This window comes from Ctenopharyngodon idella, chromosome 22, assembly GCF_019924925.1.
Source record: "Ctenopharyngodon idella isolate HZGC_01 chromosome 22, HZGC01, whole genome shotgun sequence".
NCBI classification, from domain to species: domain Eukaryota; kingdom Metazoa; phylum Chordata; class Actinopteri; order Cypriniformes; family Xenocyprididae; genus Ctenopharyngodon; species Ctenopharyngodon idella.
In genome coordinates, this window is record NC_067241.1 from 23,317,467 (window position 1) to 23,341,861 (window position 24,395).

Below are 24,395 nucleotides of genomic sequence, written 5' to 3' on the forward strand. Positions count from 1 at the left end.
ACGTAGACATAAATACATATACATAAATAAATGTGGAAATAAATAAATGCATAAAGAAAACTGGGCTACTTTAACACTGTTGCCGCGAATTGTTTTTCATATCCGCGGGTTGAGGCGACCTCAAATAACATGATATTTAGCCACTGGAATGTGAATTTTACCAAGGGAACCCCGCCAAAAATGTGGATTTTACCCCGTGGAACGCGATTTTTACCGGGGGGACATTTTTTTTAATTTCCCTCCCCATTAGCATAGACAAAGAAATGTATAAATAAATAAATGTGTAAATAAATAAATGTAAATAAATAAATGAAATAAATAAATGTGGAATAAAATACAATTATACATAAATAAGGAAATAAAAGTATACTCATTTTTTTTTTTTTTTTTTACATTTCCTTGAATATTTATTTATGGTTTTTTTTTTTTTTTTTTTTTTTTTTTTTTACATTTCTTCGTATATTTATTTACGTATTTATTTATTTATTGTTTTTGCAGGTTTCGTCCTCCATACATATTGACGCCGTGTCTAAGACACATAAATAAATCTGCTCTATTAACATTCTATTAACCGAAATGTTTACATTAACATCTTGTTTTTTTTTCTATTAAACTCACACGGCTAGTGCGAATCCGAGCGCAAAGCAATGTGTCCACTTAGACTGCACATTTCAGGCTCAGTGCCTCTGTACTAGGAATCCTTTGTTTCGAGATCATTCTCGAAACGAACATTTGAAACATGAAAGAAAAGTGAGTTCTGCACGGGCTAATGCTCTTCCCAGAACTGAGGTTGTGGATTTGCTTTCTTTTGCGTATTCATCTTCTCACTATGTAGGCTATATTAAAGTATTACTTGCGTGACAGTTTGTCTTGCCTCGTCTTACGTGTTACGTGAATTGTTAACAGGGCAACATTCGTTACATGGGAAACCGAAAGTGTTTCACTTCATACTTTTACTTTCACTTTTAAAGCGCACACACATGTCCGAATACATGAAATTATTCCACTGTGAGTTCATCGAAAATTTCATTTTTTTTTTTAATGACCTTAGCACAAGTTTTATAGAAATGTTGGTGTGTTACTGAAGAACTGTTGTTTGGAAATATGACTGAAGTTGTAGAGATAATTTGACGGTGTTATGTTTTAGATTGATGGAAGACAGGTCGAGGCACATGCGACTGAGAGAATGGCTCATAGCGCAGATAGACAGCGGCAAATACGCTGGACTAAGCTGGGAAAATGAGGAGAAAACCATGTTCAGAATTCCCTGGAAACACGCCGCCAAACAGGACTACAGACAGAACCAGGACGCTGCGCTGTTTAAGGTAAACATAGCCTACATTTTTTTTTTTTTTTTTTTACCGTTAAACCCACTTTCAAGGGTAGTAGTGCACTACAATTAAGATGTCTAAACGGACAAAACTTATAACGTCTAATTATTTAATTAAATAAACGTTTATATCTGCACACAGCTTTTAATTTGAACCGTTGAAACTTTAATCTTTAATTAAACGTAAATTGTCCCATTTAAATCCAGATTATGAAAATGTACACAATTTGCAAAAATAAACAATACAGCTGGTATACATGGATACGTATAGATAATATAGATTAAACACACTGTGCGTCTCAGGCATGGGCCATGTACAAGGGTAAATTTCAAGAGGGCAGGGACAAAGCAGATCCCTCTACTTGGAAAACACGCCTGCGTTGTGCACTCAACAAGAGCACAGACTTCCAGGAGGTTCCTGAGCGCAGTCAGCTGGATATCTCTGAGCCATACAAGGTCTACCGTATCCTGGACGACTCAGGAAGAGTGACAGGTATTATAAAAGATCTGCACTTGTGTTTCTCAAACCTCAGCCACCCAACACCCAAATCTCACTTCCTCATTTATGTATATATTTATAATCACACACACAATATTCAAAACTAGCTAAAGTGCAAGCCACTTCTTCTGTCCTCCAGAATATGCTGGAAACCCAGTGATATCACATGACAGCGACTGCAGCAAAGCCTTGCGAGAGACACGTCTGCCCATGCAGGTACTGTTCAGTGAAAACTGTGGAAATCCCCACCCTCACTACACTGACTATAAACTTGGATTATATTTTCTGCCTCCTACTGGACAGATTCCAGAGGTGTGTTACATGAAATAATAGTTTATTTTCACATCCAGGAGGACAGTCCACTTGGTGACTCAAACAAAGGTGCTGGATGGAGTGGTCAGTGTTTTAGTTTCAGAAAATAATAACTAACGACGAAAGGTTTCATTTTCACTTATATTGTACGTTTGTTTGTTTGTATGTGTGTGTGTGTAGTGAATGGCAGGTCGCATGCATGTCCCAGTACAGACACTAAAGCCTGCATTAACTCCAATCTTCAATCTGTTCCCATATATCCATCTCACGTCCCCATATCTGGTGAGAGAATTTTTCAGCAAGCTCAGATTCGAATGTCTCTTTAGTTTATTAATGCCGGGTTCAAACTACATGATATCAGCCCGATTTTGGCACAGGAGCTTTTCTTTACACAGCTTTCAAACATGGCGAAACAAAAGAGAGACGATGGTACTGGGCTGCTAGGTGGAATTATGTTTTTTGTCCACAACAGGACAAGAATTTAGGAGTCAAAACCGCATAATCTGACACACTGACTATCGTAACACACAAAAATATTGTGTAGCCTGAACCCAGCATAAGTACTAACTTGAAACTTGGTTTCATTATGATTTTAAATATTTAATCACTCATTGAAAGAAAAAAAGCATAGACTGACTAAAATGGCACAGTATATAACATTCGGTGTAATTTTGATGTACAGTGAAAAGTATTTGGGCAGTTGTCAGATGTAACGATAAGTCGTTTGTGTATTTGTAGACTGCCGTCTGGAAGGTGCGTTTGTTCTATCATGGTAACCTGGTGCAAAGCCTCACAACTGCATCTCCAGACGGCTGCTTCATTCTGCAAGGCTGTGCTCCGGTAGGGAATGAGCGTATCTACGGGCCTTGTGAAGCCGAGAAGGTCTTCTTCCCCCGTCCAGACACCATCCGCCTGCCCCCGGGCATCGCTGAAGCCATGAGCCGTCTTCTGCCCCACCTGGAGAAAGGTGTGCTGGTGTGGGTGGCTCCAGATGGCGTGTTCATCAAACGCTTCTGCCAGGGCCGCGTGTACTGGGACGGCCCATTGGCAGAGCACAGACAGAAACCAAACAAACTAGAGAGAGAGAGGACCTGTAAACTCCTGGATATGACCATCTTCATGCAAGGTGAAGAAGAGGGAGGGGCTTAGCCTGGGAAACCGGTCCTTTTTATATACTTTCTTCAGCATGTCCTCAGACTGATTCCTGTTTTCTTGGCAGAGTTACAAAGCCACCAGCAGGCCACTGGTCCCGAGCCACGATACACAGTGGACCTGTGCTTTGGAGAGGAGTTCCCTGACCCCAGCCAACCAAAGAACAAGAAGCTCATCACTGCACAAGTGAGTATTCAGTGGCATTAGTCCTGAAGCGTCATTTTGCGCGTTTTTGCATTTAGCAGTTCTACTGCAACAATTAGAGGTGAACTGATTGTTCAGACAGTAGGAACTGAAATATTGACCGTTTTAGAACGGTAACTGCGTTTACTTGCACCGTGGTAATGCTTTTTCCTAGTTTACTTTTTTTGACAAATAACAAAATTTCAGAACTTGTTTGTCAAGGGTAGCGCTAGGGCTGGGCGATATGGCAAAAATAATAAAATCTTGATTTTTTCAGAACATTTGACAGATTCACGATTTTTTTTTTTAATCATCTGGTTAAAAAAAAAGTTCTATTCCAAGCGCACCACACCTGAAGTGATCAACATAGTGTAAATGTAAAACAAATGACTTATTTGTTAAATATCTTTGCAGAAAATATGCATTCAAATATGAAGGCAAATGCTGTACAAACTAATCTTAAACATATCCTTTACACTCAGAAATAATATAAAATCAGAAAAATGCTAAATATTTCTTAGCCAAAAAGTAATATCAATAAATAACACCAGTAATAGGCTGTTATTAACAGCAAATGCTTTGTAAACAGAAATAACAGCACCTTTCAGCCTGTCACCATCATGCAAACATGAAATATCAAACATATAGTAATAGTTCTTTAAAAGTTTTTGCATTCCATTATGCCATTTTTCCTATTGTTACTGCCTATCTGGCAGACATGTTTGGCTGTTGCACTCGTGTATTTTGCAGCGTCTCACCTATGAAACGGCAATCTAAAAACGTTAAAAAAAGTTCAACTTGCATTTAATAACTTAGATTTTTTCCCATTCCACTGCCCGTGTCTCATTTTTTTTTCAGCGCAATAATGCATTTTTGAGTGAACAGCCGCTTAAGACTAGCAATGTGTTATCCATTCACAGAGCGTTAATCAGGCGCGCCATCATGTGATCATGTGTAATTGTAACATTTGCTAACATTTTTATTAAAAAACATGATTTCTCACTTTAAAAATAATAAAATCGAAGGCAAAACATTAAATTCAGAAAAAAAAAAAAAAAAAAATCGAAAAAAGTGCCCAGCCTTAGGTAGCACAATAAAGTCATAGACTTATTTCCATTTTGGTCCTTGCTCAAATTACCTGACTTTAGTTTTCAGTTTATTTGGAGATGTGTATTTTCAGAGAGCCATATACCTACCTTGTTTAAATCCTGACCTATTTTATTATTAACCTTCATTTAACCAGGCAAGTCACTTAAGAACAAGTTCCCTTTCAGTCAGTCACGTTCAATGTTACATCAGAACTGAACTGACAAATTAAGATCTCGCCAGAGAGCCCAATCACCTTCGAGTGTAAACTAAACGAGCCAATGGACATTGGCGTGTGAGATTTGCATCGCACACTCTGCCCTGCAAAAGGTCGTGGAGGTAGCTTTTGTTCCGTTGAAGGGATGGGTTGTTCGTATTCTCAACTATCTCAAAAGACTGGCTCATACTGGCCCACTCGTGAGAGCAGTTGTGCGAACACAGGAACATGGTGCTTTAGCACCTCAGCCATCTGAGGGCCAACTGGGAAAGGAGCAAACTCTCCCGTGCAGAGAATCTCTTCTCTCGGTATGGAGTTGGATTCGGTCAACCTGACAGCACGCCTCATGGAGGAACGTGCTCAATCGGTGCTGAACTGCTTGAACTCCCTCTAAGGCAGGACGGCGACCCCACTGAAACTATTTCAGAGTCTCCTGAGGGCGTACGGCATCCGCAGCCACAGTAACGCCACTCGGATTGCTTCATATGAGGCTGCTTCAGTACTGGCTTTACGGCCGAGTCCTGAGGTAGGCATGACAATGCGGCATGTACCAGGTGACAATCACCCCAGCCTGTCGCTAAACCTTCAGCCCATGGTCAGACCTTGCGTTTCAATGGGCAGGAGTTCCCCTAGAACAAGTGTCCAGGCATGTGATCATCTCCACGGATGCCTCCACCACAGGATGTGAAAATAAACTATAACATTCTGGGCTTGCTCAATCGTGCAGCCAACGAGCTTTCACAACAGCCTACGCTTCTGGGAGAATGGAGACTCCATCCCCAGGCGGTCCAGCTGATCTGGAGACGCTTCGGAGCCGCACAGGTAGACCTGTTTGCACCTTAGGGGTGCAAGAAGGTTAAATCCTGCTCACCCTCATGTCATACCCTCTTGGGACCTTGGTGCTAACAGCATTACAGAGAGCGGCCTTCGAGCCACTGCAGTCAGCTGAGCTGAAAATCTTGTCATTGAAGATGGCGTTCCTGACTGAGTTGGCCTCTATCAAGAGGGTAGGGGACCTGCAGGCATTTTCGGTCGACGAATTGTGCCTGGAGTTCAGGCCGACCAACTCTCAATTTATACTGAGACCCTGGCCCGTATATGTGCCCAAAGTTCCCACCACTCCTTACAGGGGCCAGGTGGTGAACTTGCAAGCACCGCCCCTGAAGGAGGCAGACCCAGCCCTTGCTTTGCTCTGTCCCATCCATGCTTTGCACCTGTATGTGGACCAAACACAAAGCTTCAGGACCTCAGACCAGCTCTTTGTCTGTTATGGAGGCCAGCAGAAGGGAAAGGCTGTCTCTAAACAGAGCCTGGCCCACTGGATAGTGGATGCCCTTGTCTTGGCGTACCAGTCCCAAGGCGAGCTGTGTCCCCTGGGGTGACGGCTCACTCTACTAGGAGTGTTACTTCCTCCTGGGCATTGGTGCACGGTGCCTCGCTGACAGACATCTGTAGAGCTGTGGGCTGGGTGACACCCAACACGTTTGCTAGATTTTATAGCCTTTGTATAGAGCTAGTGTCCTCCCATGTACTTGCCTCAAGTAGCCAGTAAACACTGGAGAGCTCGCTTGGTGTCTTGCTTGCTGCGCCATTCCCTTCTACGGATTGGATATGTGTGCTTATCTTGCTCCTCAGGTGAGTTCCCCAGCTGGTGATCCCTGCTTGGGGTCGGATGTGTCGGAGACACCCGACGCCAGGCCTAACACTCAGTGTAAGTACACCCAGTGGTTGACCCTTGTGCTAGGCTAGGTGCCCATATGTTGTGATCCCTATGTGTATTCTTCCACGATACGGCTCCCCTGTTGGCGAGCCTGTGTCTTTCTCTAAGTCAGACTCCGTTCTGCATTTCTACTCGGTATTGATTTCACCCTAACTAGGCTGAGTCTATCATATACACCTAACATATGTAGTATTGCCCTAATTGGCCAATCCATACATGTGATTTCCACATGATACCTCCATACAGGCAGGATGTACTCTCTGTAGCATTCCCTTACGGGGGTACTCTTTCAGTGTTATCCAAATTTCTTACTGTATGGGTTGGGAAGTAACAGCAGTCATTGACCTTCTCTGTGGTAACCCCTGTCCCATCTTTCGCCCTGATAGGTGCGCGGGGTTCAGGTGGCTTACACCAGGCACTGGAAGGGGCAGCAATAGTGGCGCTTTGATAGGGATCCCAATTTGTCAGTTCAGTTCTGACGTAACGTTGATTGTGACTGACTGAAAGGGAATGTCCCGTCCCATCGCCACAATTGCTGTACCACAGCTGAACGGTCGGGACACACCATCTCGGCTCCTCGGCAAAAACCTGAATGTGCGTTTACACACGCTCTTCCTTATATGTCCACTTCGTGGGGCAAATCTCGCACGCCATTGTCTATTGGCTCATTTAGTTTACACTCGAAAGTGATTGGGCTCTCTGGCGAGATCCCAATTTGTCAGTTTAGTTCTGACATAACGTCTCTGTTCCTTCCTTTAGGGAACAAGGGTTATAGATGTAACTGAGACTTTCTTATTTTCAACAACAACAAGAACAATTTTCACCTGAACCTTACATATATCCTCATCAAACAGCACATGATAATGTATAATAATATTTATAATTATATAATGCAGTGTAAGAGGTACAGATAATCTGAAAACATGTGTATGTTGGAGTTCAGCGCTCTCTATTGAGATATTCTGCTTAAATGAAAGTATCATTCTCTTGATTTGTGCTTATAGGTGAAAGTGCAATAATTCTGATGAAATGTAAAAATAAATTTCTCAAATGACAATCATTGTGATTATAATTTTGAGCAAAAATCAATGTAACCATTTTGCAGCATGGCGAAAATTCTCATTGCATGGCGAAAGTTTTCATTGTTTAAAACTAGACTAAAATGGCCAGATGTTTAGTCGACTAAAACAAAAACGGTACATGGTTGACTAAATATGATAACAACTAAAAAGGACATTTGACTCACGATCAAGACTAAAATTAAATTAGAAAAAATAGCTGATGAAATTAACACTATTTCAAAGCATATCATACATTAAATATTTATATTACCTTATTTCGATCACCCATCAAAAATGCACCTCAGTACTATTGTTTTCTCAATGTACACAAAATCAGTCATTGCGTTTGACTTATGCAGACAACACAAGGGACCCGGTTTGCAACTTTGTTGCAGCACATACCTTAAAGGGCTAGTTCATCCAAAAGTGAAAATTGTGTCATCATTTACTTATACCTTCATATTATTCCAAACCCATAAGGTTGATCTTCGAAACACAAATTAAGATTTTTTTTTTTTTTTAATGAAGCCTGAGAGGTTTCTGTCCCTCCAGTGAAAGTCCAGGTAACCAAAACTTAGAAGAGTTAAAAAGGTCATAAAGGCATCATAAAATGAATCCAGATCAATAAAGCGGTTTAATCCAGTCTTGTGAAGAGACTGTAACGTCCTTCTGTTTTGGTTTCATTTCCATTCTGTTCCCTGTGCTGCTTTTCCTGAGTTCTGTTTGCTAGTTAGTTTCTATGGTTTCTAATTGGATTTCATTCACCTGTTGTTCATTTATACCCTTAGTTGTTCCTGTTGTTCTGTGTTGTCTTTGTATTATGTGGTTGTGTTATGCTTTATTCCTGGTAATTTCCTGCATGTTTCTATTTTGAATTGATTATTAAAGACTGTTTCTGTTTATTCTCCATCATTGTGCGATCAGTACAGCCACCAGCTGTGACAGAGATACCATCGCACAGATTTAATTTGGGCTTTTATTCACATATGAGCACATTACATTTGGTAAACAAGGAAGTTAGAACAAACCACATTGTTTTTCCTGCATCATGTGATACACATTTGAGCTTCTGTGTTTACCAAATGTGATCAGCTCTATGTATGTGTGTCTATTAGTGCTGTCAATCCATTATAAAACAATGAACTAACTAATCACTTTTTTTTTTTTTTTTTGTAATTTGTAAGATTAATCGTGATTAATTACAATAAAAAATGCTGGAGCTTTTAATATTTTTATATTATAATAATTTCACAGTTACTCCCCAAATGAATGTGAAAACAAATAAATAAAAAAATTATTTAACTGAACTTAAAACAATCTTCAGATAAACCCATTATAATAAATGTCATATTTAACTGTGGCCTTCCTACCTGTCTAACAGATAGGAAATATACAGAAATTGAATAAAGTTATCACACACTTTACAGTCTTCACTGCAGAAATTATAAATTAAATATAGATTAATCCTTATTAAAGCTACAATTTTCTCTGTTAACTTTGATTAACATTAATGACAGACATCTCAGCAACTGGTTTATTAGGCTACTGTCACTTTAAGAGCTACCGCTGCCGAACATACTAGAACATGAACATGACACAATAGGCAGTTTGGCATTTGTGTGTTATTGTTAGTTCAAGTGCGAAAGAGAACTCAATACTGGTGCCGTCTTTGTTTGTACAAGAGTCGTATGTGTCACACAGACACGACATTCACAGACAGCACGTTCTTATTTGTCTTGTGGCGTTTGGATGGTTTAAAAGCATTTGAATAAGAGCGTGGTCATATAATTTAATGTTAGCCAAATTGTGATGGAAAAAATGGATGCTTTGTTAATTGCGTTAAATATTTTAACACATTAAACTAGAAAAAATTAATCGCATGCATTAATGCATTAATTTTGACAGCCCTAAATTAGATTAACATTTCCATTGATTTGACACTATAACATGAGTGTTTTATATATAACAAACTTGAATCATCAGCTTCAAACTGTAGCAGAAGAATTCTTCACATTCTTCATGTAAAGTAGGAAATGGTTGCGTTCTTGCATATCATCCATGTTTGAGGCTATAATGTTTAAACATCTGTTCTCTTTTCACAGATATGAGTGCAATACTTTTTTGCAGGTGCAGGGGGACTTGAGCCCCTGCCCATTTGATCGCAAAAGTGAAAGTGCCCTTTGCGGTTGCGTTACTTTCAGAAACCCACACAACCCAACACCACCCACCCCCCACCCCCCCACCCCCACCCCCCATCCCGGAACGAGATTCGGTCAAGGGAGAAACCCACAACAACATCAAAACATTTGGACACCCATTTCCACCACTTAATTTACATAATTGCAAAACAATTACACAATTTTCTCATAGTTATTACTTTTTTCCATCTCATAATGACTGAACATAATCATAAGTCTTTATTATGAGAACTTAATTATAGGAATTATTATGAAGTCAGTATTATGACATAAAGAGTATCTTTAACATAATAGTACTTTTTACTTATGAGCTACAATGTCATAATAATGAGATATGGTCTATTTATTCTGAGACAATTTATTTTTTCTTTTCTTTTTTTCCTCAAGTGGCAGAGCTGTGGTCGGGACCAAAACTTTATAATTTTAAGCCATTTAACTTATTCATACATTTATGTCTACAAATTACTTGTTCATTTACCTATTCATTACTTTTTCATCAATTTTATAGACTTACTTAATTATACAATATAAACACTATATAAAGTGTCCTGATACTGAAGTTTAACCCCTCCCTAACCATGATCATAATATCTAGACTATTTTTGTTGTTGTTGTTGTTGTTCCAATGTAAATCATACACTTTTGTAAAAGCAGCAGTTCTTTGACTACCAGTAGAGGGCATTGTGGAATAATCATACAGGACATGAATATTTTCTTTCTTTCTCTGTGTGTAGGTGATTCCTCTGTTTGCTGTAGAGTGTCTCCGCAGGCATAATGCATCTAATAATGTGGAGATGAAGCAATCACCCCCACACAGGAAAACCAATGATTAGACACACCTTAATCAGAACAGTACACATTTCAACATCCCTGTGTTTGCTTTCTCCAAATAATAATAATTATAATAAAAATGACAATAATAATAAACATTTATTTTTCTGTAACTAACAGCAGTAGAATAAAATATATGTTCACATTTTCTTCTCTCATTATCAAGCTTTATATCTTTATTCTAATCTATATATATTTTTTTACTAATAATCATGGTTCTGATGCAATTAGATTATGATTTCTTTATTTTTTGTAAAATTATGTTTGAAAAATTAAATTAAAATAAAGAGTTTGGTTAGTCTTCTGTATCATTTGGTTATTTCAGAAGGAAAACTCCTATGACTCATGTTAAAAAACACAGCTTGTAGTGAAGAGAATTTATGTTGCATTACATATGGGCAATGTTAATGTAGTGCTGTGCAGTCAAATCCTTCAGAGAAGAGGTCAGAAGAAGATACGGCAAAAATTAAAAGTATTATTATTATTATTAGAAATATTTATTTCAACCTTTCAATGAGAAAAAATAATAATTTAAAGTGCCCCTATTATGCTTTTTCGAATATTCCTTTTCATGCAGGGTGTAATATAGCTGTTTATGAATGTAAAATGCATCTGCAAAGTTTTAAAGATCAAATTGCACAACATAAACGAAAGAATAGATTCTGAACTGCCGAAACGAGTTGTCAGCAATTTCAGTCTCACTTCCTGTTACAAATCGTAACAGTAACAGCGTGACAAATTTGCATAATGCTCATCTATGGTCTTCATTGGCTGCAGGCAAATGCCATCCATTTTCAATGGATGAGGACCTTGCGCTGGAATTGATACAGGAAAATCGACACCATTGTTAATGTTCGTATTACTGTGTATCAAGTGCTGAAGAGCTGAAATTCAGATATGTTTCTGGCCAATCAGAGCAGAGTCGGCTCAAAGAAAGGAGGGGTTTAGAGAGACTGTGGCTGCATCTGAATTTGCATGCTCTCTTGAGTAGGAACTTATTTTAAACAAGTAATTACTTCGCATACTACATTCACCATGTTGTCAGAGATGGGAAGTAATGAAGTACAAATACTTTGTTACTGTACTTAAGTAGATTTTTCTGGTATCAGTAACTCACTATATATTTTTATTATTTACTTTTTACTTTCACTCCATACAGTTTTACACAAATATCTGTACTTTCTACTTTCAAACCAGGCTTGTTACTTTTGTTTTAATCTGTATTTGGTGGTTCGCCATACGATAACAAATGTTAGTCTTGATTGGCAACGCGTTTCGGCTCCGCCAAAAGGTTTCGAACAGAATAATCAATGCAAGACTCGAGTGGAAGCGCCCAGGTGGAGTAGAGAGGCAAAACTACTGACCTGTTCAGGACTTCAAGTGCAGGTCAGTTTCATCTGCAAAAAAAGGCTATTGTAGTTTTGTCTTTGTTTTCTTAGTTAAGCATTACACTGCTAGCATTCCTATCATCAGACAAATATTCACATTGTTTTATTATAGGTTTAGAGGGAGCTAGGGCAGACAACAACACAACCCTTACAAAAATGAATGATGGTTTTTCTACAAATAAAACTGAAAACCATGGTTACTATAGTTAAACCATGGTAACCACAAATTAACCGTTGTTTTTATATAAAGATATTGTTATGATGTAGTTATTATTGTACTAATTTTGGCATTTAGGCAATTTAGAAAATATAGTTTTGTTAAATCTCAAGTATTTAAGTCATTTTAAGATAAAACAATACATGGTTTAACATATGGTTGTAATATAATATTTTAAATTTAACTAAAATGTATATTACAATGAAAGGGTCACAACAAGGTTTTCTGTTCAAAAAGTGACAGGTACAAGAAAATGAGCAAAAAAAAAAAAAAAAAGAGAGAGATATCAGGGAAAATGAAGAGACTGAAAAGGAAGTTAAGGTGCAGTTCAAGACAGAACTTCTATATTATTATTATTTGATGGCCATAAAAAGAAAAAGAATAAATAAAAAATAGGGCTTGTCCGTGGTTTTAGAATTTGTTGTGGGTGTATGGGATGGCCTGGATGAGTGTGAGATTTCCCGGCCTGAAATTTTGTCCCAGTCCGGCCCTGTTCTACATGGTGGTTGTTCAGCCTGGATACATTCATTAGCTAGCAAAATTTGAAATCAAAGTTCTTTTGTATTAATGTATTAATATGATGTAAGTTCCAGTTACCAGCGTGACACTAAAACAGGTAGTAGTAATGGCTACTTTTTACTTAAGTACATGTCAGAGCCCATACTTCTTTACTTTAACTTGAGTACAAAAGTGTAGCCAGAACTTCAACTTTTACCAGAGTCTTTTTAAACATGAGTATCTGTACTTCTACATGAGTGAAGGATGTGTGTACTTCTGCTATCTCTGCATGTTGTCATTATCACATGACCTACCAACGTCAGTTATGTCACTTCACTGCCATTTACAAATCCTCTTCCATGGCCTCATAGGATAGTAATGTGTCCATCATACACACACTTCAGAATCTCGTCGGAAGTAGTAGATCATCCAGGTACTTTTTTCCTATACTTTTATGAGTACAGTGAATTCAGACATGCTTTTTTTTGACACAAACTGTTTTTCACTTGCTATATAGTAGGGAAGTATGTGATTTCAGATGCAGTCTGAATCTTCAAAAGAATTGTTTTCAGACTCTTTGACAAATGAGTTGATGTGCAATGTATATTATGAGAAATTTAAAGTATTTTTTGTCCTTGGATGCATGTAAACCTATTGTAGGAGACTCCAAAACAAAATTAGATAATTACAAGATAATGGGGGCACTTTAAACATCCGATCTGCCCACTACTCGTCCTGCCTAAGGTCTCCTGTCCCTGTTTACAGGCGGCATAATTTCTGCACAAGTTTAGGTATGAAGTCCCAATGACAGCCCCACTCACAGTATTCCATGATTTCCGTAGTTTGTGGCTTGCCAGGTGTAACACGTCACACAGTGGAACATATCTGAGCAGATTACTTTTGAAGGTGTGGAATAGATTGATTACAGCTAATTCTGGCATTTTATTCTTTAGAAACAAATCCAAGTGCATTGTTTTTAATGGAGAGAAGCTGTGCATAAAATAAATAATGATGATATTGCTTTTCACTGTGGGCTGATTTCTGCTCCAAGCCAGTGTATTACATTTAACATTGCCCCATGTAATCATTTATTTTCCATTAGCTTGACATGCTGCCAGACAGAGAGTAACATTTATATGTATGATGCTTCTGAAGGTTTTGACTCTCTGACCTCATGAAACCATAAATTATAATAATATTCCATCAATAATAGTTTTCATTTGTCGCTTCATTACGATGCTAAAAATGGAATTCTTTCTATATAAATCTAAAAAGCCATTCTTTTATTTCTAGCGAACATTGTATTACAGTCTCACAACTTTAAAAATATACAATTTTAGAGCATTTTAGAACATTTATAAAGAAAAAAAAACTAACAGCAAATATTATTTGAGAAACCACAACAACAAAAAATAAATCAGAGAAAAATAAAGTGATAGAGTGTGCTTAATCAAGAGTAGATATACCCGTATCTGAGTTCAAAACACTAGATTTCTGTCATTTTTCCCTGCTCTCAGTCACAAGGAAAGGTCAAAGGGAAACCCACATATCACCAGAGGACTTTTCTGATGTCATTAGCACCATCGCTCTTTAAAAACACCAGGCCCAGGGTCTTGTGTGAGTTTGGTTTCATTCCATCATTAGTGTCTCTTCCCTGGGTAAGAACAGGCTGGAGTGTATAATGCTAAAGTGAACTAGCATATTGACCCCACACTGAAAGCTTGGCTGAAGGCTGCTAATACATTCAGCTTGCCTGCTAGACTGAAGGTACAAACGCAGTTCATAAGCATGAAACAAGACTGCATTACGAAAATAACAGTAGACTATTTCGTTTAGCATATTCACAGAACACTTGTAATGATATATTCCCATAATTGTGTACTTTGTCTTTTTTCCATCCAGTAGTATTAGTTTGTTATAATACTGATTAAAAAAAATACCCTGCAGAAAGAGGCTTGAGATTAGCATAACTAAAAGGTGCGAGGCATCACAAATAAGTGATTTTTGATTGTCTCATTGTGCATTTTGGGATTTGCTAGCATGTTGTTCTACATTCTGAAATCATGTTTAACAGGAGAAGACCAATTTACTAGCTATTCCATTATATCGATGAGGTTACCAATAATCAGTCGCTAAACCTTCCTGTGGTGTGAAGTCGATTAGAAACATTACTGCCGTCTCTCGAGCTTGGAGCCTTGAGGTAAATGGGTGCTAGTCTTGCTTCCTGGCTCCAGCTCGGGGGCGGACCAGCGTCTCTTGCGGGTGCGGGGTCGCTCGCTTATCGAATTAGAAGAAGAAGGCTGGAGCACTGGGGCAGACGGAGGCGCAGGGGGAGGGGGCATCCTCTCTGCCATCTCTTCGCAGTGCTCCACCGCAGCCCCTGCACGTATGTGCGCACGCTGCACCTGAGTGCTTGAAGAAGGTGTGGGAGTCAGGGCCAGACACACGTCACCGGTGCTGAGCTGACGACACTGCAGGCCGTACAGCTGGGCGCTCCGCTGGGGACTGCAGGAAGACCAGCCGCGGTCCCGGACGAAAAACGGATACTCTGCTAAGACTGTGAGTAGCTCCTGACGAAACAAGAATGTACATTTCTGTTAGATGACGTCACTTCACAGACACTTGAGATTTTCTGCCAAGAAAAGGATCTGCACTAAAGCCACCATTTTGCAGAGAAATATATCATAACTCAAATCATATACAAATCATAACTCTTTGTTAGAAAACATAATTTGTTCTTTTTTGTGTTATTATTGAGTAAAGCAGCAAATCTCATCACACACACACACACACACACACACACACACACACACACAGTTTGGGTAAAGTTCTGCCCTGTACCATAAAGGGAAACCAACAATAGCAACATTAATCACAATCAACTCTCCTCCTTTTCTAGTGGACGGAGTAAACGTCTCGGGTTACTTGTGTAACCCTGGTTCCCTGAATAGGGAACGAGACGCTATGTCATATGACGTCATATGACGTAGCGTCGACAGTTCCCATGAAAGGGAACTTCTGTTTTACCAATTTAAGTTGACTGTACACAGTGAAATTATTTCACTCACAAAATGTTCAAGAATTGTGTTTTGTAAACTAAACTGGTAAAATAATGAAGATGATGCTTTGTGTTGAATCATACCAATATTCAAACAAACTCAACTAGTGTGGTCGCTTAGCAACCACAGACGACAACATTCTGATGTTAATCAGATTTGGTTTGGTTTGACACCCCCTTAAAGGGATAGTTCATCCAAAATTGAAAATTATCCCATGATTTACTCACCCTCAAGCCATCCTAGAGGTTTATAATGGCTGTGAATGGGGGGCCGTGTTTTGAAGTAAAAAATAATGCATCCATCCATTAAAAAAAGTAATCCATACAACTCCAGGGGTTTAATAAAGTCCTTCTAAAGCGAAGTGATTCAGTTTTTTAAAAAAAAATATCCATATTTAAAACTTTATAAATTCAAATAACTAGCTTCCGGCAGACGACCATACGCATACTGTGCAAGTTGACTTGCGCCACAAGAGTAATCCTCTGACACGATGTATAACGCAGGATGTAGGCGTGCGTCTCAATCAGCTCCCTAGTTCAGTAGTCAGGGCACTGATCAGGGAGTCAGCTACATTCACTTAAATGATATACTGATTCACGATTTAGGGCACTAAGGAGCTGATTGAGACGCAGCGTAGGAGTATTGTAAGCTTAGACGCCTCTCACGGTTTAAACAAATAGGGCTGTGCAACAAATTTAAGCTCCTCTTATATCGAAATCCTCCATAATTTCTCTTTAAAAAATATCATTTTAGACTTATAATCCATGACTGATGATTTGTTTTTCTCTATCCTCTGCACCTCCGCATTCGCATTGTGTTGTGCATCAGGTCAAAGGATACTCTTCTGCCGCAAATCGACTTGCACATTCTGTGTACAGTCGTCCGCCGGAAGCTAGTTATTTGAATTTATAAAGTTTTAAATATGTTTTATTTTTTTCTTACAAAAATGCATCGCTTCGCTTCAGAAGGCCTTTATTAACCCACTGGAGTCGTATGGATTACTTTCTTTTATGGATGATTGCATTATTTTTTACTTCAAAACGCGGCCCCCCATTCACAACCTTTATAAACCTTGGAGGACTAAGGATATTTTTTAAATATATCTCTAATTGTGTTCGTCTGAAAGAAGATAGTCATATACACCTAGGATGGCTTGAGGGTGAATAAATCATGGGATAATTTTCATTTTTGGGTGAACTATCCCTTTTATTCTAACACAGGGTACAACGGGGCTAAAGGCACATTTGACTTTATTGTCATTTAAACAAATAGATGGCACAAAAATTCAGCTCAGCACTTATTTGATGATGCAAACTTTTGACAAACACAAAGTTGATTCTGCTGTAATTTGATCTAATATTTAATGTTTTTTAAAATGTTGTGGATTTATGTGGCAAGTGAGAATTGATAAAATTGACTATATTTTGAGACAATGTTCTTGTTAATGATTTTAAGTTTTGTTCAAGGTAATTAAAGCAACATTTTTTCAGTATAGTATTAGGGGTAAAAGGTGCCCCTGCTGTTGGGGCTAAAGACACAATAATCAACATGATAATAAATAGCTGGCTGATTTTTTCTTTTGTTGACATGACATGGTTAGATGCAGATGGTAAATATCATATATCAAGTTGGGTGTCCACCTTAGAGATAATTGCAATTTATAATGAAACTATCATATATAAAATATGAAATTAATCATATCATATAATAAAATATATTTATTGTTACTACTGTAAAGATTTATTAAATTACTATGGGATCTCAATGCTTTCAGAATCTTTACTTTTTAAAATAATTTAGTTTCTGTATTTTTAAAATGAACATATCGTAATGACAGTATATTTATTAAACAAAAATCAATTTTTTTTTTTTTTTTCAGAATAGGCCAAAAAGTACAAACTTTGCTAAAATGATTGTTCTGAACAAGTATTAATTTAGCTAAAGTATAAATACTTTGTGCCTTTTGCCCCATGCTGGTTCTACCCCATGTGGGGGGTTTTGTCATTGGCCGACGACAGTCTGTGACGTCACTACTGGTGTGACCATGAGTATAAAAGGGCACCTGTATTAGATGTCAACAACTTCTTTTCCTGAAGGAGATGTAGACTAGCAGGCCCGATTCATGGCAGAGAGACACAGTGTCTTGTTTCCCTTCTCAGTGAACCATGGTTACGTGTGTAACCTAACACGTTCCCTTTCGAATGGGAACTCGCACTGCATCCTCTAGAGGACACTTTGGGGAACAAATGCCCTCTATGCCATGCTGAGTGAATGACTGTCTAATTGGCAGTGACAATTACAAACAAGGACTCAATGGACTTAGATGCCAGAGTCAGATTCCTTCACCCAAGTCCACGAAACTGTCAGTGACACTGTTCCCTACAGCCACCACCCAAGCTCCAAGCCCTAAGAGGAGCTCAAAGGTCTGTAAATGTCAGCCTCAATGCCAGACATTATCTTTTAAGGGAATACTGGCACAGGGAAACAATGGTCCCCTCGTCTGTCACTCACGACCTAAAGGCCTGTACACACCGGGATGAATATTGTGTGCGATTATCGCCGACGTTTAACGCCTCATGACTAAACAAAGGGCGCCAATGTGAGTGTGCACACTGACACAAAAAACGGTAGGCGTAAAAGCGTCATTTTTTTAAAAAATGCCTCGGGTTCGTTTTTTTGGTTTGGCACGCCACGTTAAAAACTGGCCGACCAATGAGATTGGCACTTTTGTTCACAGGCCTGGAGCTGCTGAAGTTACACTAAAACACGACTTGGTGGCGCTCAAGCACAAAACGGTCTTGCCGAGCACACATAGATACCAAGATGACGAAGAGGAAGTAAGCAGCAAGAAAGGAAGACCCCTACAAACTGTGGGTGCTCTGCCAGTTCTTGGCCACACCAATAGATGAGTATTATATGCCATTTTATTTCTGTATTTTTACTGTTTTTTTTTTTTTTTTTCTTTTACATTCAAGAAATATAGTTGAGAATGTCTATTTCATAAATATGTTTATTTACACTACTGTTCACTTGCACTACTGTCATTGTGACTTATTTGGACTACCGATTCTGACTAACATCTCCTCGTGTCATGTATATGATATATTTGCCATTTTATATCTGTATTTTTATCTTCTTTAATTTGATTAATATCATAAATATGTTTATTTGCTCTACCATTCAGCACAAGCGCCATATACTGTCAGGGTGTGAATTTGCACGTTCACTTGGCGAATCACCAGTGAAAATCGCTTGGGTATGAACACAAAAAACGTCTCGAAAAACGCTGGCGATAAGCGTGCGCTAATTGTCCCAGTGTGTATGAGGCTTAAGTGAGCGGTCTACTTAAGGGACCCGCAATCAGGGGGAGACAGCTATTGACTCATGAAGGGGCCACCTGCGTGGAAACACAACCAGTCGGGAGACATAAGGAAGCTGCCTACTTAAGACCCCGCCATAGGCAGAGGCATGAACCTTGAAACCTACATATATATTATATATATATATATATATATATATATAATGTCCATATATATATATATATATATATATCTGGTTAAACCCATAAGTAAGAAGGTATTCAAAGCTCAGCCAAACAACTGATCCCCAACTTTGACTGGGCTAGAACCAATGACAATAGACCCTAATAAAGAAACCCTATAACAGAAGGGTGAACTACGCCCACTAGAGGAAACTAGAAATTGTTTGTAAAGTATTAGCCATGCTATAGTCTCCGAAGTCTGCCTGAGCCGAAACAGAGCATGAAGGACCCAAGAGAAGGTATCCAAGTAACTGGATAATCTTGAGCTCTCTTGTGGGATCAGAGGACCTACTTACAGATCCTGAAGGGGAGGCCCAGGCTTGACCACATTACCAATCTCCAGCGCACACGAGGAAACTACCTGCTTAGGGGGGCCCCAAGTGGGGGAGGCTGTTTGTACCTCATTCTAGGGAAACTGCCTGTTGAAGAACCCTAATAGGAAGACAGTTTGATTTAGGGGACCTCGATTCTGGGGAAGGGTAGCCACGACTTCACTGCCACAAGGGTGCTGCCTGCTTATAAGGCCAGCCTCAAGGGGGCTTCCTGTTAAGCTTACACAATTTGGGGAAGCCCACACCTTGGTAAACCCAAGGGAGCTTCCTACTTACAGAGATTATAATAGGAGGAGGAAGCTACCACCTTGTTGGTATTAAGGAGCTTCTTACTTAAAGGAACCCCCTCAGAGAGAGAGAGGAAGTTACAGGGGACTTCCTAATTATAAGCCCACACCAGGGGAAGGCAGTCTCCTTCCACATCACAGCATCAAGCATACCAACATAAAGTCACTCTACCGAACCTTCAGAACAGTAGTGCAAGTTTAAAACACGTGTTAGGCAAACCTCTGTTACCACGCCCTCTCTGAAATATATGGGGGAGGGGGAGAGCGAGGGATATGAGAGGAGGGAGGATATTACTTCCTTCTAAAGCACAGCTGTTTACCAGCACGCTTACTTTCAATGACCTCCCTCAAATCCCTCTTCGCCTTCCTCAGAGGAGAAGGGTTACAGTTGGAGACGCTCTCAGACAGCCCAGGGCCCCAGAGGTTTGAGGCGCAGATCTGGGATGGTGTGGTATAAATTACTTAAACACTGCAGACCACGCCCTCACCTCTCTGAACCTCTCGACAACTGTCTCAACAGATGTGCCGAAGAGCACAGAGGGTGATACTGGTGCACTGAGAAGAAAGCACTTTTCTTTCTCCCCGATGTCAGCCAGGTTAACCCACAAATGCCTCTCCATGGCTACCACAGCTGCCATCGAACGGCCGACAGCGGCAACACAAATCATCCAAATTATTAAGCATGTCAGCCTGGTAGGCTTGCCATTGTGTGCAAAGCCCCACCGGCCTGACCCACAGCCACGTACGCCCTGCAATTCAACTGAGATGTGACCCGCAATGGCTTTGTTGGCAGGGCTTGAGTATTCAACATCAATGTATATCTCATAGAAAGATAGCTCACAAGCACATCTTCCATAGGAGGCATTGATACATATACCTTCAACGATCATATAAATCGTGTGATGAAAAGGATGAATACGAGCCGGTTTCTTCCAGGACCTCTCCACCTCAGCGTGAAGGTCCAGCAGAAATGGAAGACTCACGGGAGCTGCATATTTATGGCCAGCCAGAAATCGCTCATTTAAATGCCCATGAGTGATCTGCAGCCTCTCGCACTTCCAGGGGAGATCTAATCTCTCTGTAGCACGAGCTATAACTTCAAACAGCACATCGTACGTGGGGCAGGCAGGCTGGGAGGGCTCCATAAGCATTTCTTCAGTCTCCAAAGCCACATCCTGCTCTTCCTGGCTGGAAGTCAAAAGAGCGCTGTCTGCTATATCAGAGGTCTCGAGAGAAAGCACATCCACATCTAGCAGCCTTCGGTGCTGTCTTCGCTGGGCCTCGGCTGCAGCAGGTCCCAAACTGAGGGGTGTAGACGCCTGTCCTAATTCCCTCGAGAAAAGGGACAGACATAAATGGATCTTCTTCATGAAGAGGCCCTCGCAAACCCCTCAAGAACAGAATGCGCATAATCCTCTCCAAGACATATGACGCACAAGTGACGCACAAGGTAACACTGACACAGCGGCACAAACTTCCTGAAACGCTTGTTCTGACATCCGTTATCGCCAAAATCACGCTTCAAAATAAACAGTCTGAAGACAAAAAAAGCTGATAACGTTGTAGCGTCTGGATAGATCCGGCTAGTCAATCAACTTTGGACATTTCAGAATGCTTTTAGCCTCCTGAACTGTGCATGTAAATCACGAATCGGCTCCGGCAAGTCCGGGACCAATTGCCCCATTGGCACCTTTGTTACCCCAGTAAAGAAAAACAGAACACATTCTCACCAGCTCCAGAGACTTCAAAGAGTCACCCTGGTGGGACTAAAGGACATATGGTCACAGGCACTGGCCACAACCCCAATACACACACACACATACAAACACGCATGGAGATTGTGAATGTACATTTATCCTCCAAATATGACTGTGCCAATATGTACCCGTCGCTGTATTTAAAGGTGCATGTATTTATCCCTAGTATATAAGCTTAGCTACGACTGTAGTTGTATTAGTTTTCTTCTAAACGATAAAACTCAAGTATAAACTGTATCTCACCTTTTATGTCTTTGCCATCTGACAAGTTTGGTCTCATTGTAAAGCTTTCGTTATGCTCTAATTGAAAATGTATGTCACATGACTGTAAAATGCATTCTTCTATTTTTAATGGTACTTTGAAGAAAATGTACTCAGATCGGACACTTCATAAACCATGTAAATTAGGTCATAAATGGAGACAAAGAAAGAGTTTGCCCGCCAAAATCGCACCCTCATCATGTATCCCAGGAGGCGTTCTGGCCTGTTGTCCTTAAAACACAACGACACGCATCTCTCATTGTCTCTCGATTGTCTCTCGCCATTTAACACACGTCTCTCCCGGACGTCTCGGCGACCGCGCTTCCATCACGCGCCCCCTCTCTTCGGGACGACCATCTTTTGGCAACCAGTTTCTTTGTCAAACCCTCTTCATCCGTCGCCCTAAGTCTTCACTCTTCATCGCCTAGGAGACGGACTCTTTTTCTTTCCTTTCCGGTTATCTTACTCTTAAGTTAAACCCTTGTTTGAAAATCCCGCTGAAGAACACCTTCTCGGAAAAGGACCAATCGCTTCAGCCGCACGCACCGAAACTCCTGCAGAAACACGAAACGACCACAGCACCTGAACCTATGCAAGTATAGAACCATTCTTTCCAAAGCGTTTTAAGCTCGATGTGTAAGCTGAGTTTCCTTGCTGGCTCTCAAAGGTTTTAACTGTTAGTAAGTTGCCATTCCTTTGATCACCTCTGTTTTCTTGACTTTACTTTCGTTTTCTATATATGTGTATTGTTTGTGTATGTCTAGTAGTATAGTCTCTGTATCCGTAGTTTCATATATTAAATACATTATATTCATGCTCGATTGTCCTTTTTGCTCATGCAACAAACCCAGGTCACTTTAACGTTTCGATCCAGTATCCTTGCTTTACGCATTGATGCTAGAATAGGAAGTCTTTCTCGTGGCCAGAGAAAAACCTTCCTTTTATAATCGGTTATGAGGAGCTAACGGTTTGCTGGACAAACTAATAGTTTCTCTAAATTATTATCAAACCAGAACTAATCATATATGTGACTGATTATAATTCGTTGTAATTAATTCACAATATATGTATAATTCCCTCTCGGGTCGGTATATGTATTATAATTAATCATAAAGCTTTATGATTTATTATATTCATATATTTCACCCATAAATTAATTAAATACCTGTACAGATTCGCTACAGATTATTTGGTGGAGAACGTGAGCAACGTTTTAAACTTGGTTTTGTGTATGAGCAACCTAGAATAATTTTGTGTGATTTAATGTGTATAGGCGCGCCTTACTGAGTGAGCCGACAACGCGTCCCTCATTCTGAAAAAACGTTAACAAGCTATTCGTGCCTAAAAACACTGTAGTCAATTGTTGACCGTAAAGTAAACTGCAGTCCAATTAATATTTCAAACTCGTATCTGCAAAAGGCGACAATCTTTTTGCAATATACAGTTTAATATTAATTTCCGCTTGAATAAACGAATTGAATCGTATTCAGCGTAGTTTTTTTGAAAAGGAGCTGTGACGAGTTTCTCACAGACTCTTTCTGAAGGCCTCATAATTGTAGCGCTATTAAATTTGAATTACTGTGTCGTCCAATAATTCAAAATAGCGTCTCGCTCCCTGGGTAACGTCATTGGCATAGCTAACCAATCATGTTACCTCTTGCAAATCTAATCTGAAAACAGTTTATCTGAAATCCGATTGATGTGTAAAAATTGGGAGCCAGCCACGACCTGATCCAGCGTGACTCGTAACAGCAGCGAAGAAATCCTGCAAAGTTACATATTCGTGTGCACTAAGTTTGCACAAACAGGGGTCCACTAATCCCCAAAATTGTGTACCCGTAATAAAGGGGCATATTAGTGTCCAGTAACCTGGCACCAAAGAATCCGCCGAGATTCCAAAGTTGTGTACCCGTGGTTAAAAGTTGTATATTAGTGTCCAGTAACCTGGCACCAAAGAATCCGCCGAGATTCTAAAGTTTGTAACCGTGATAGTGCAGTTAAATCAGCCGTAAGGGAATCAGAACCCCACAGACGCGCTAATTTAAAATATCACGAATTAAAGTAGGTGGATGCAGTACCTCTGACCAGACGCCAGAAGGCAATCTGTTCAGGTGTGCGGCACCCCTCCCTACTTCATTGTTGTGTGGACTCACTAACGCCATCGTGTGGACGTTCTGGGTTAACTCTGCTCTCCATACGTTGAGCTGAAGTGTTTCCAAATTCCTTTTGGCTACTTTAATCTAGCTTGCCGCTATAAATGTTTGTTGATGGTTATGCTTTTCAATCGTGTTTGGAATGTGGTTTACCGATTTAAATTTGATTTAAATACGTTTAAATTTTTAATTTAAATTAAGTTTCCCTTCCAACAAGAGAATTCACTTTCTGAAAGTGCTCCCCCTGGTGGACACTCCCAGATAAGTTAGTTCCCGTCTCTGAGTATTTGTCCCCTTTCCTGCTTTTCCTGTG

At 39.7% G+C, this 24,395-nt stretch overlaps 2 protein-coding genes across 5 annotated transcripts in view; one reads left to right on the top strand and one right to left on the bottom strand.

The window, feature by feature from the left end:
• The first annotated feature begins 844 nt into the window (after positions 1-844).
• irf10 (interferon regulatory factor 10) lies at positions 845-10,893 on the top strand. Its single transcript, XM_051881233.1, is given in 10 exon segments — positions 845-1,008; positions 1,148-1,325; positions 1,634-1,823; positions 1,969-2,045; positions 2,180-2,210; positions 2,322-2,423; positions 2,880-2,893; positions 2,895-3,267; positions 3,361-3,479; positions 10,493-10,893. Coding segments are annotated over 9 exon segments (1,179 nt in total). The 5' UTR covers positions 845-1,008; positions 1,148-1,151; the 3' UTR covers positions 10,592-10,893.
• A 3,061-nt stretch (positions 10,894-13,954) lies between these two features.
• The window catches only part of zmp:0000000926 (ataxin-1-like), a 51,056-nt gene continuing 40,615 nt past the window's right edge, over positions 13,955-24,395 (bottom strand). For all 4 annotated transcript variants that reach the window (XM_051881232.1, XM_051881231.1, XM_051881230.1 and 1 more), the window contains one exon: positions 13,955-15,262. In XM_051881232.1, coding sequence (XP_051737192.1) covers positions 14,861-15,262 — 402 coding nt within the window. In that variant the 3' untranslated portion in view covers positions 13,955-14,860. The remainder of the gene's footprint in view (positions 15,263-24,395) is intronic.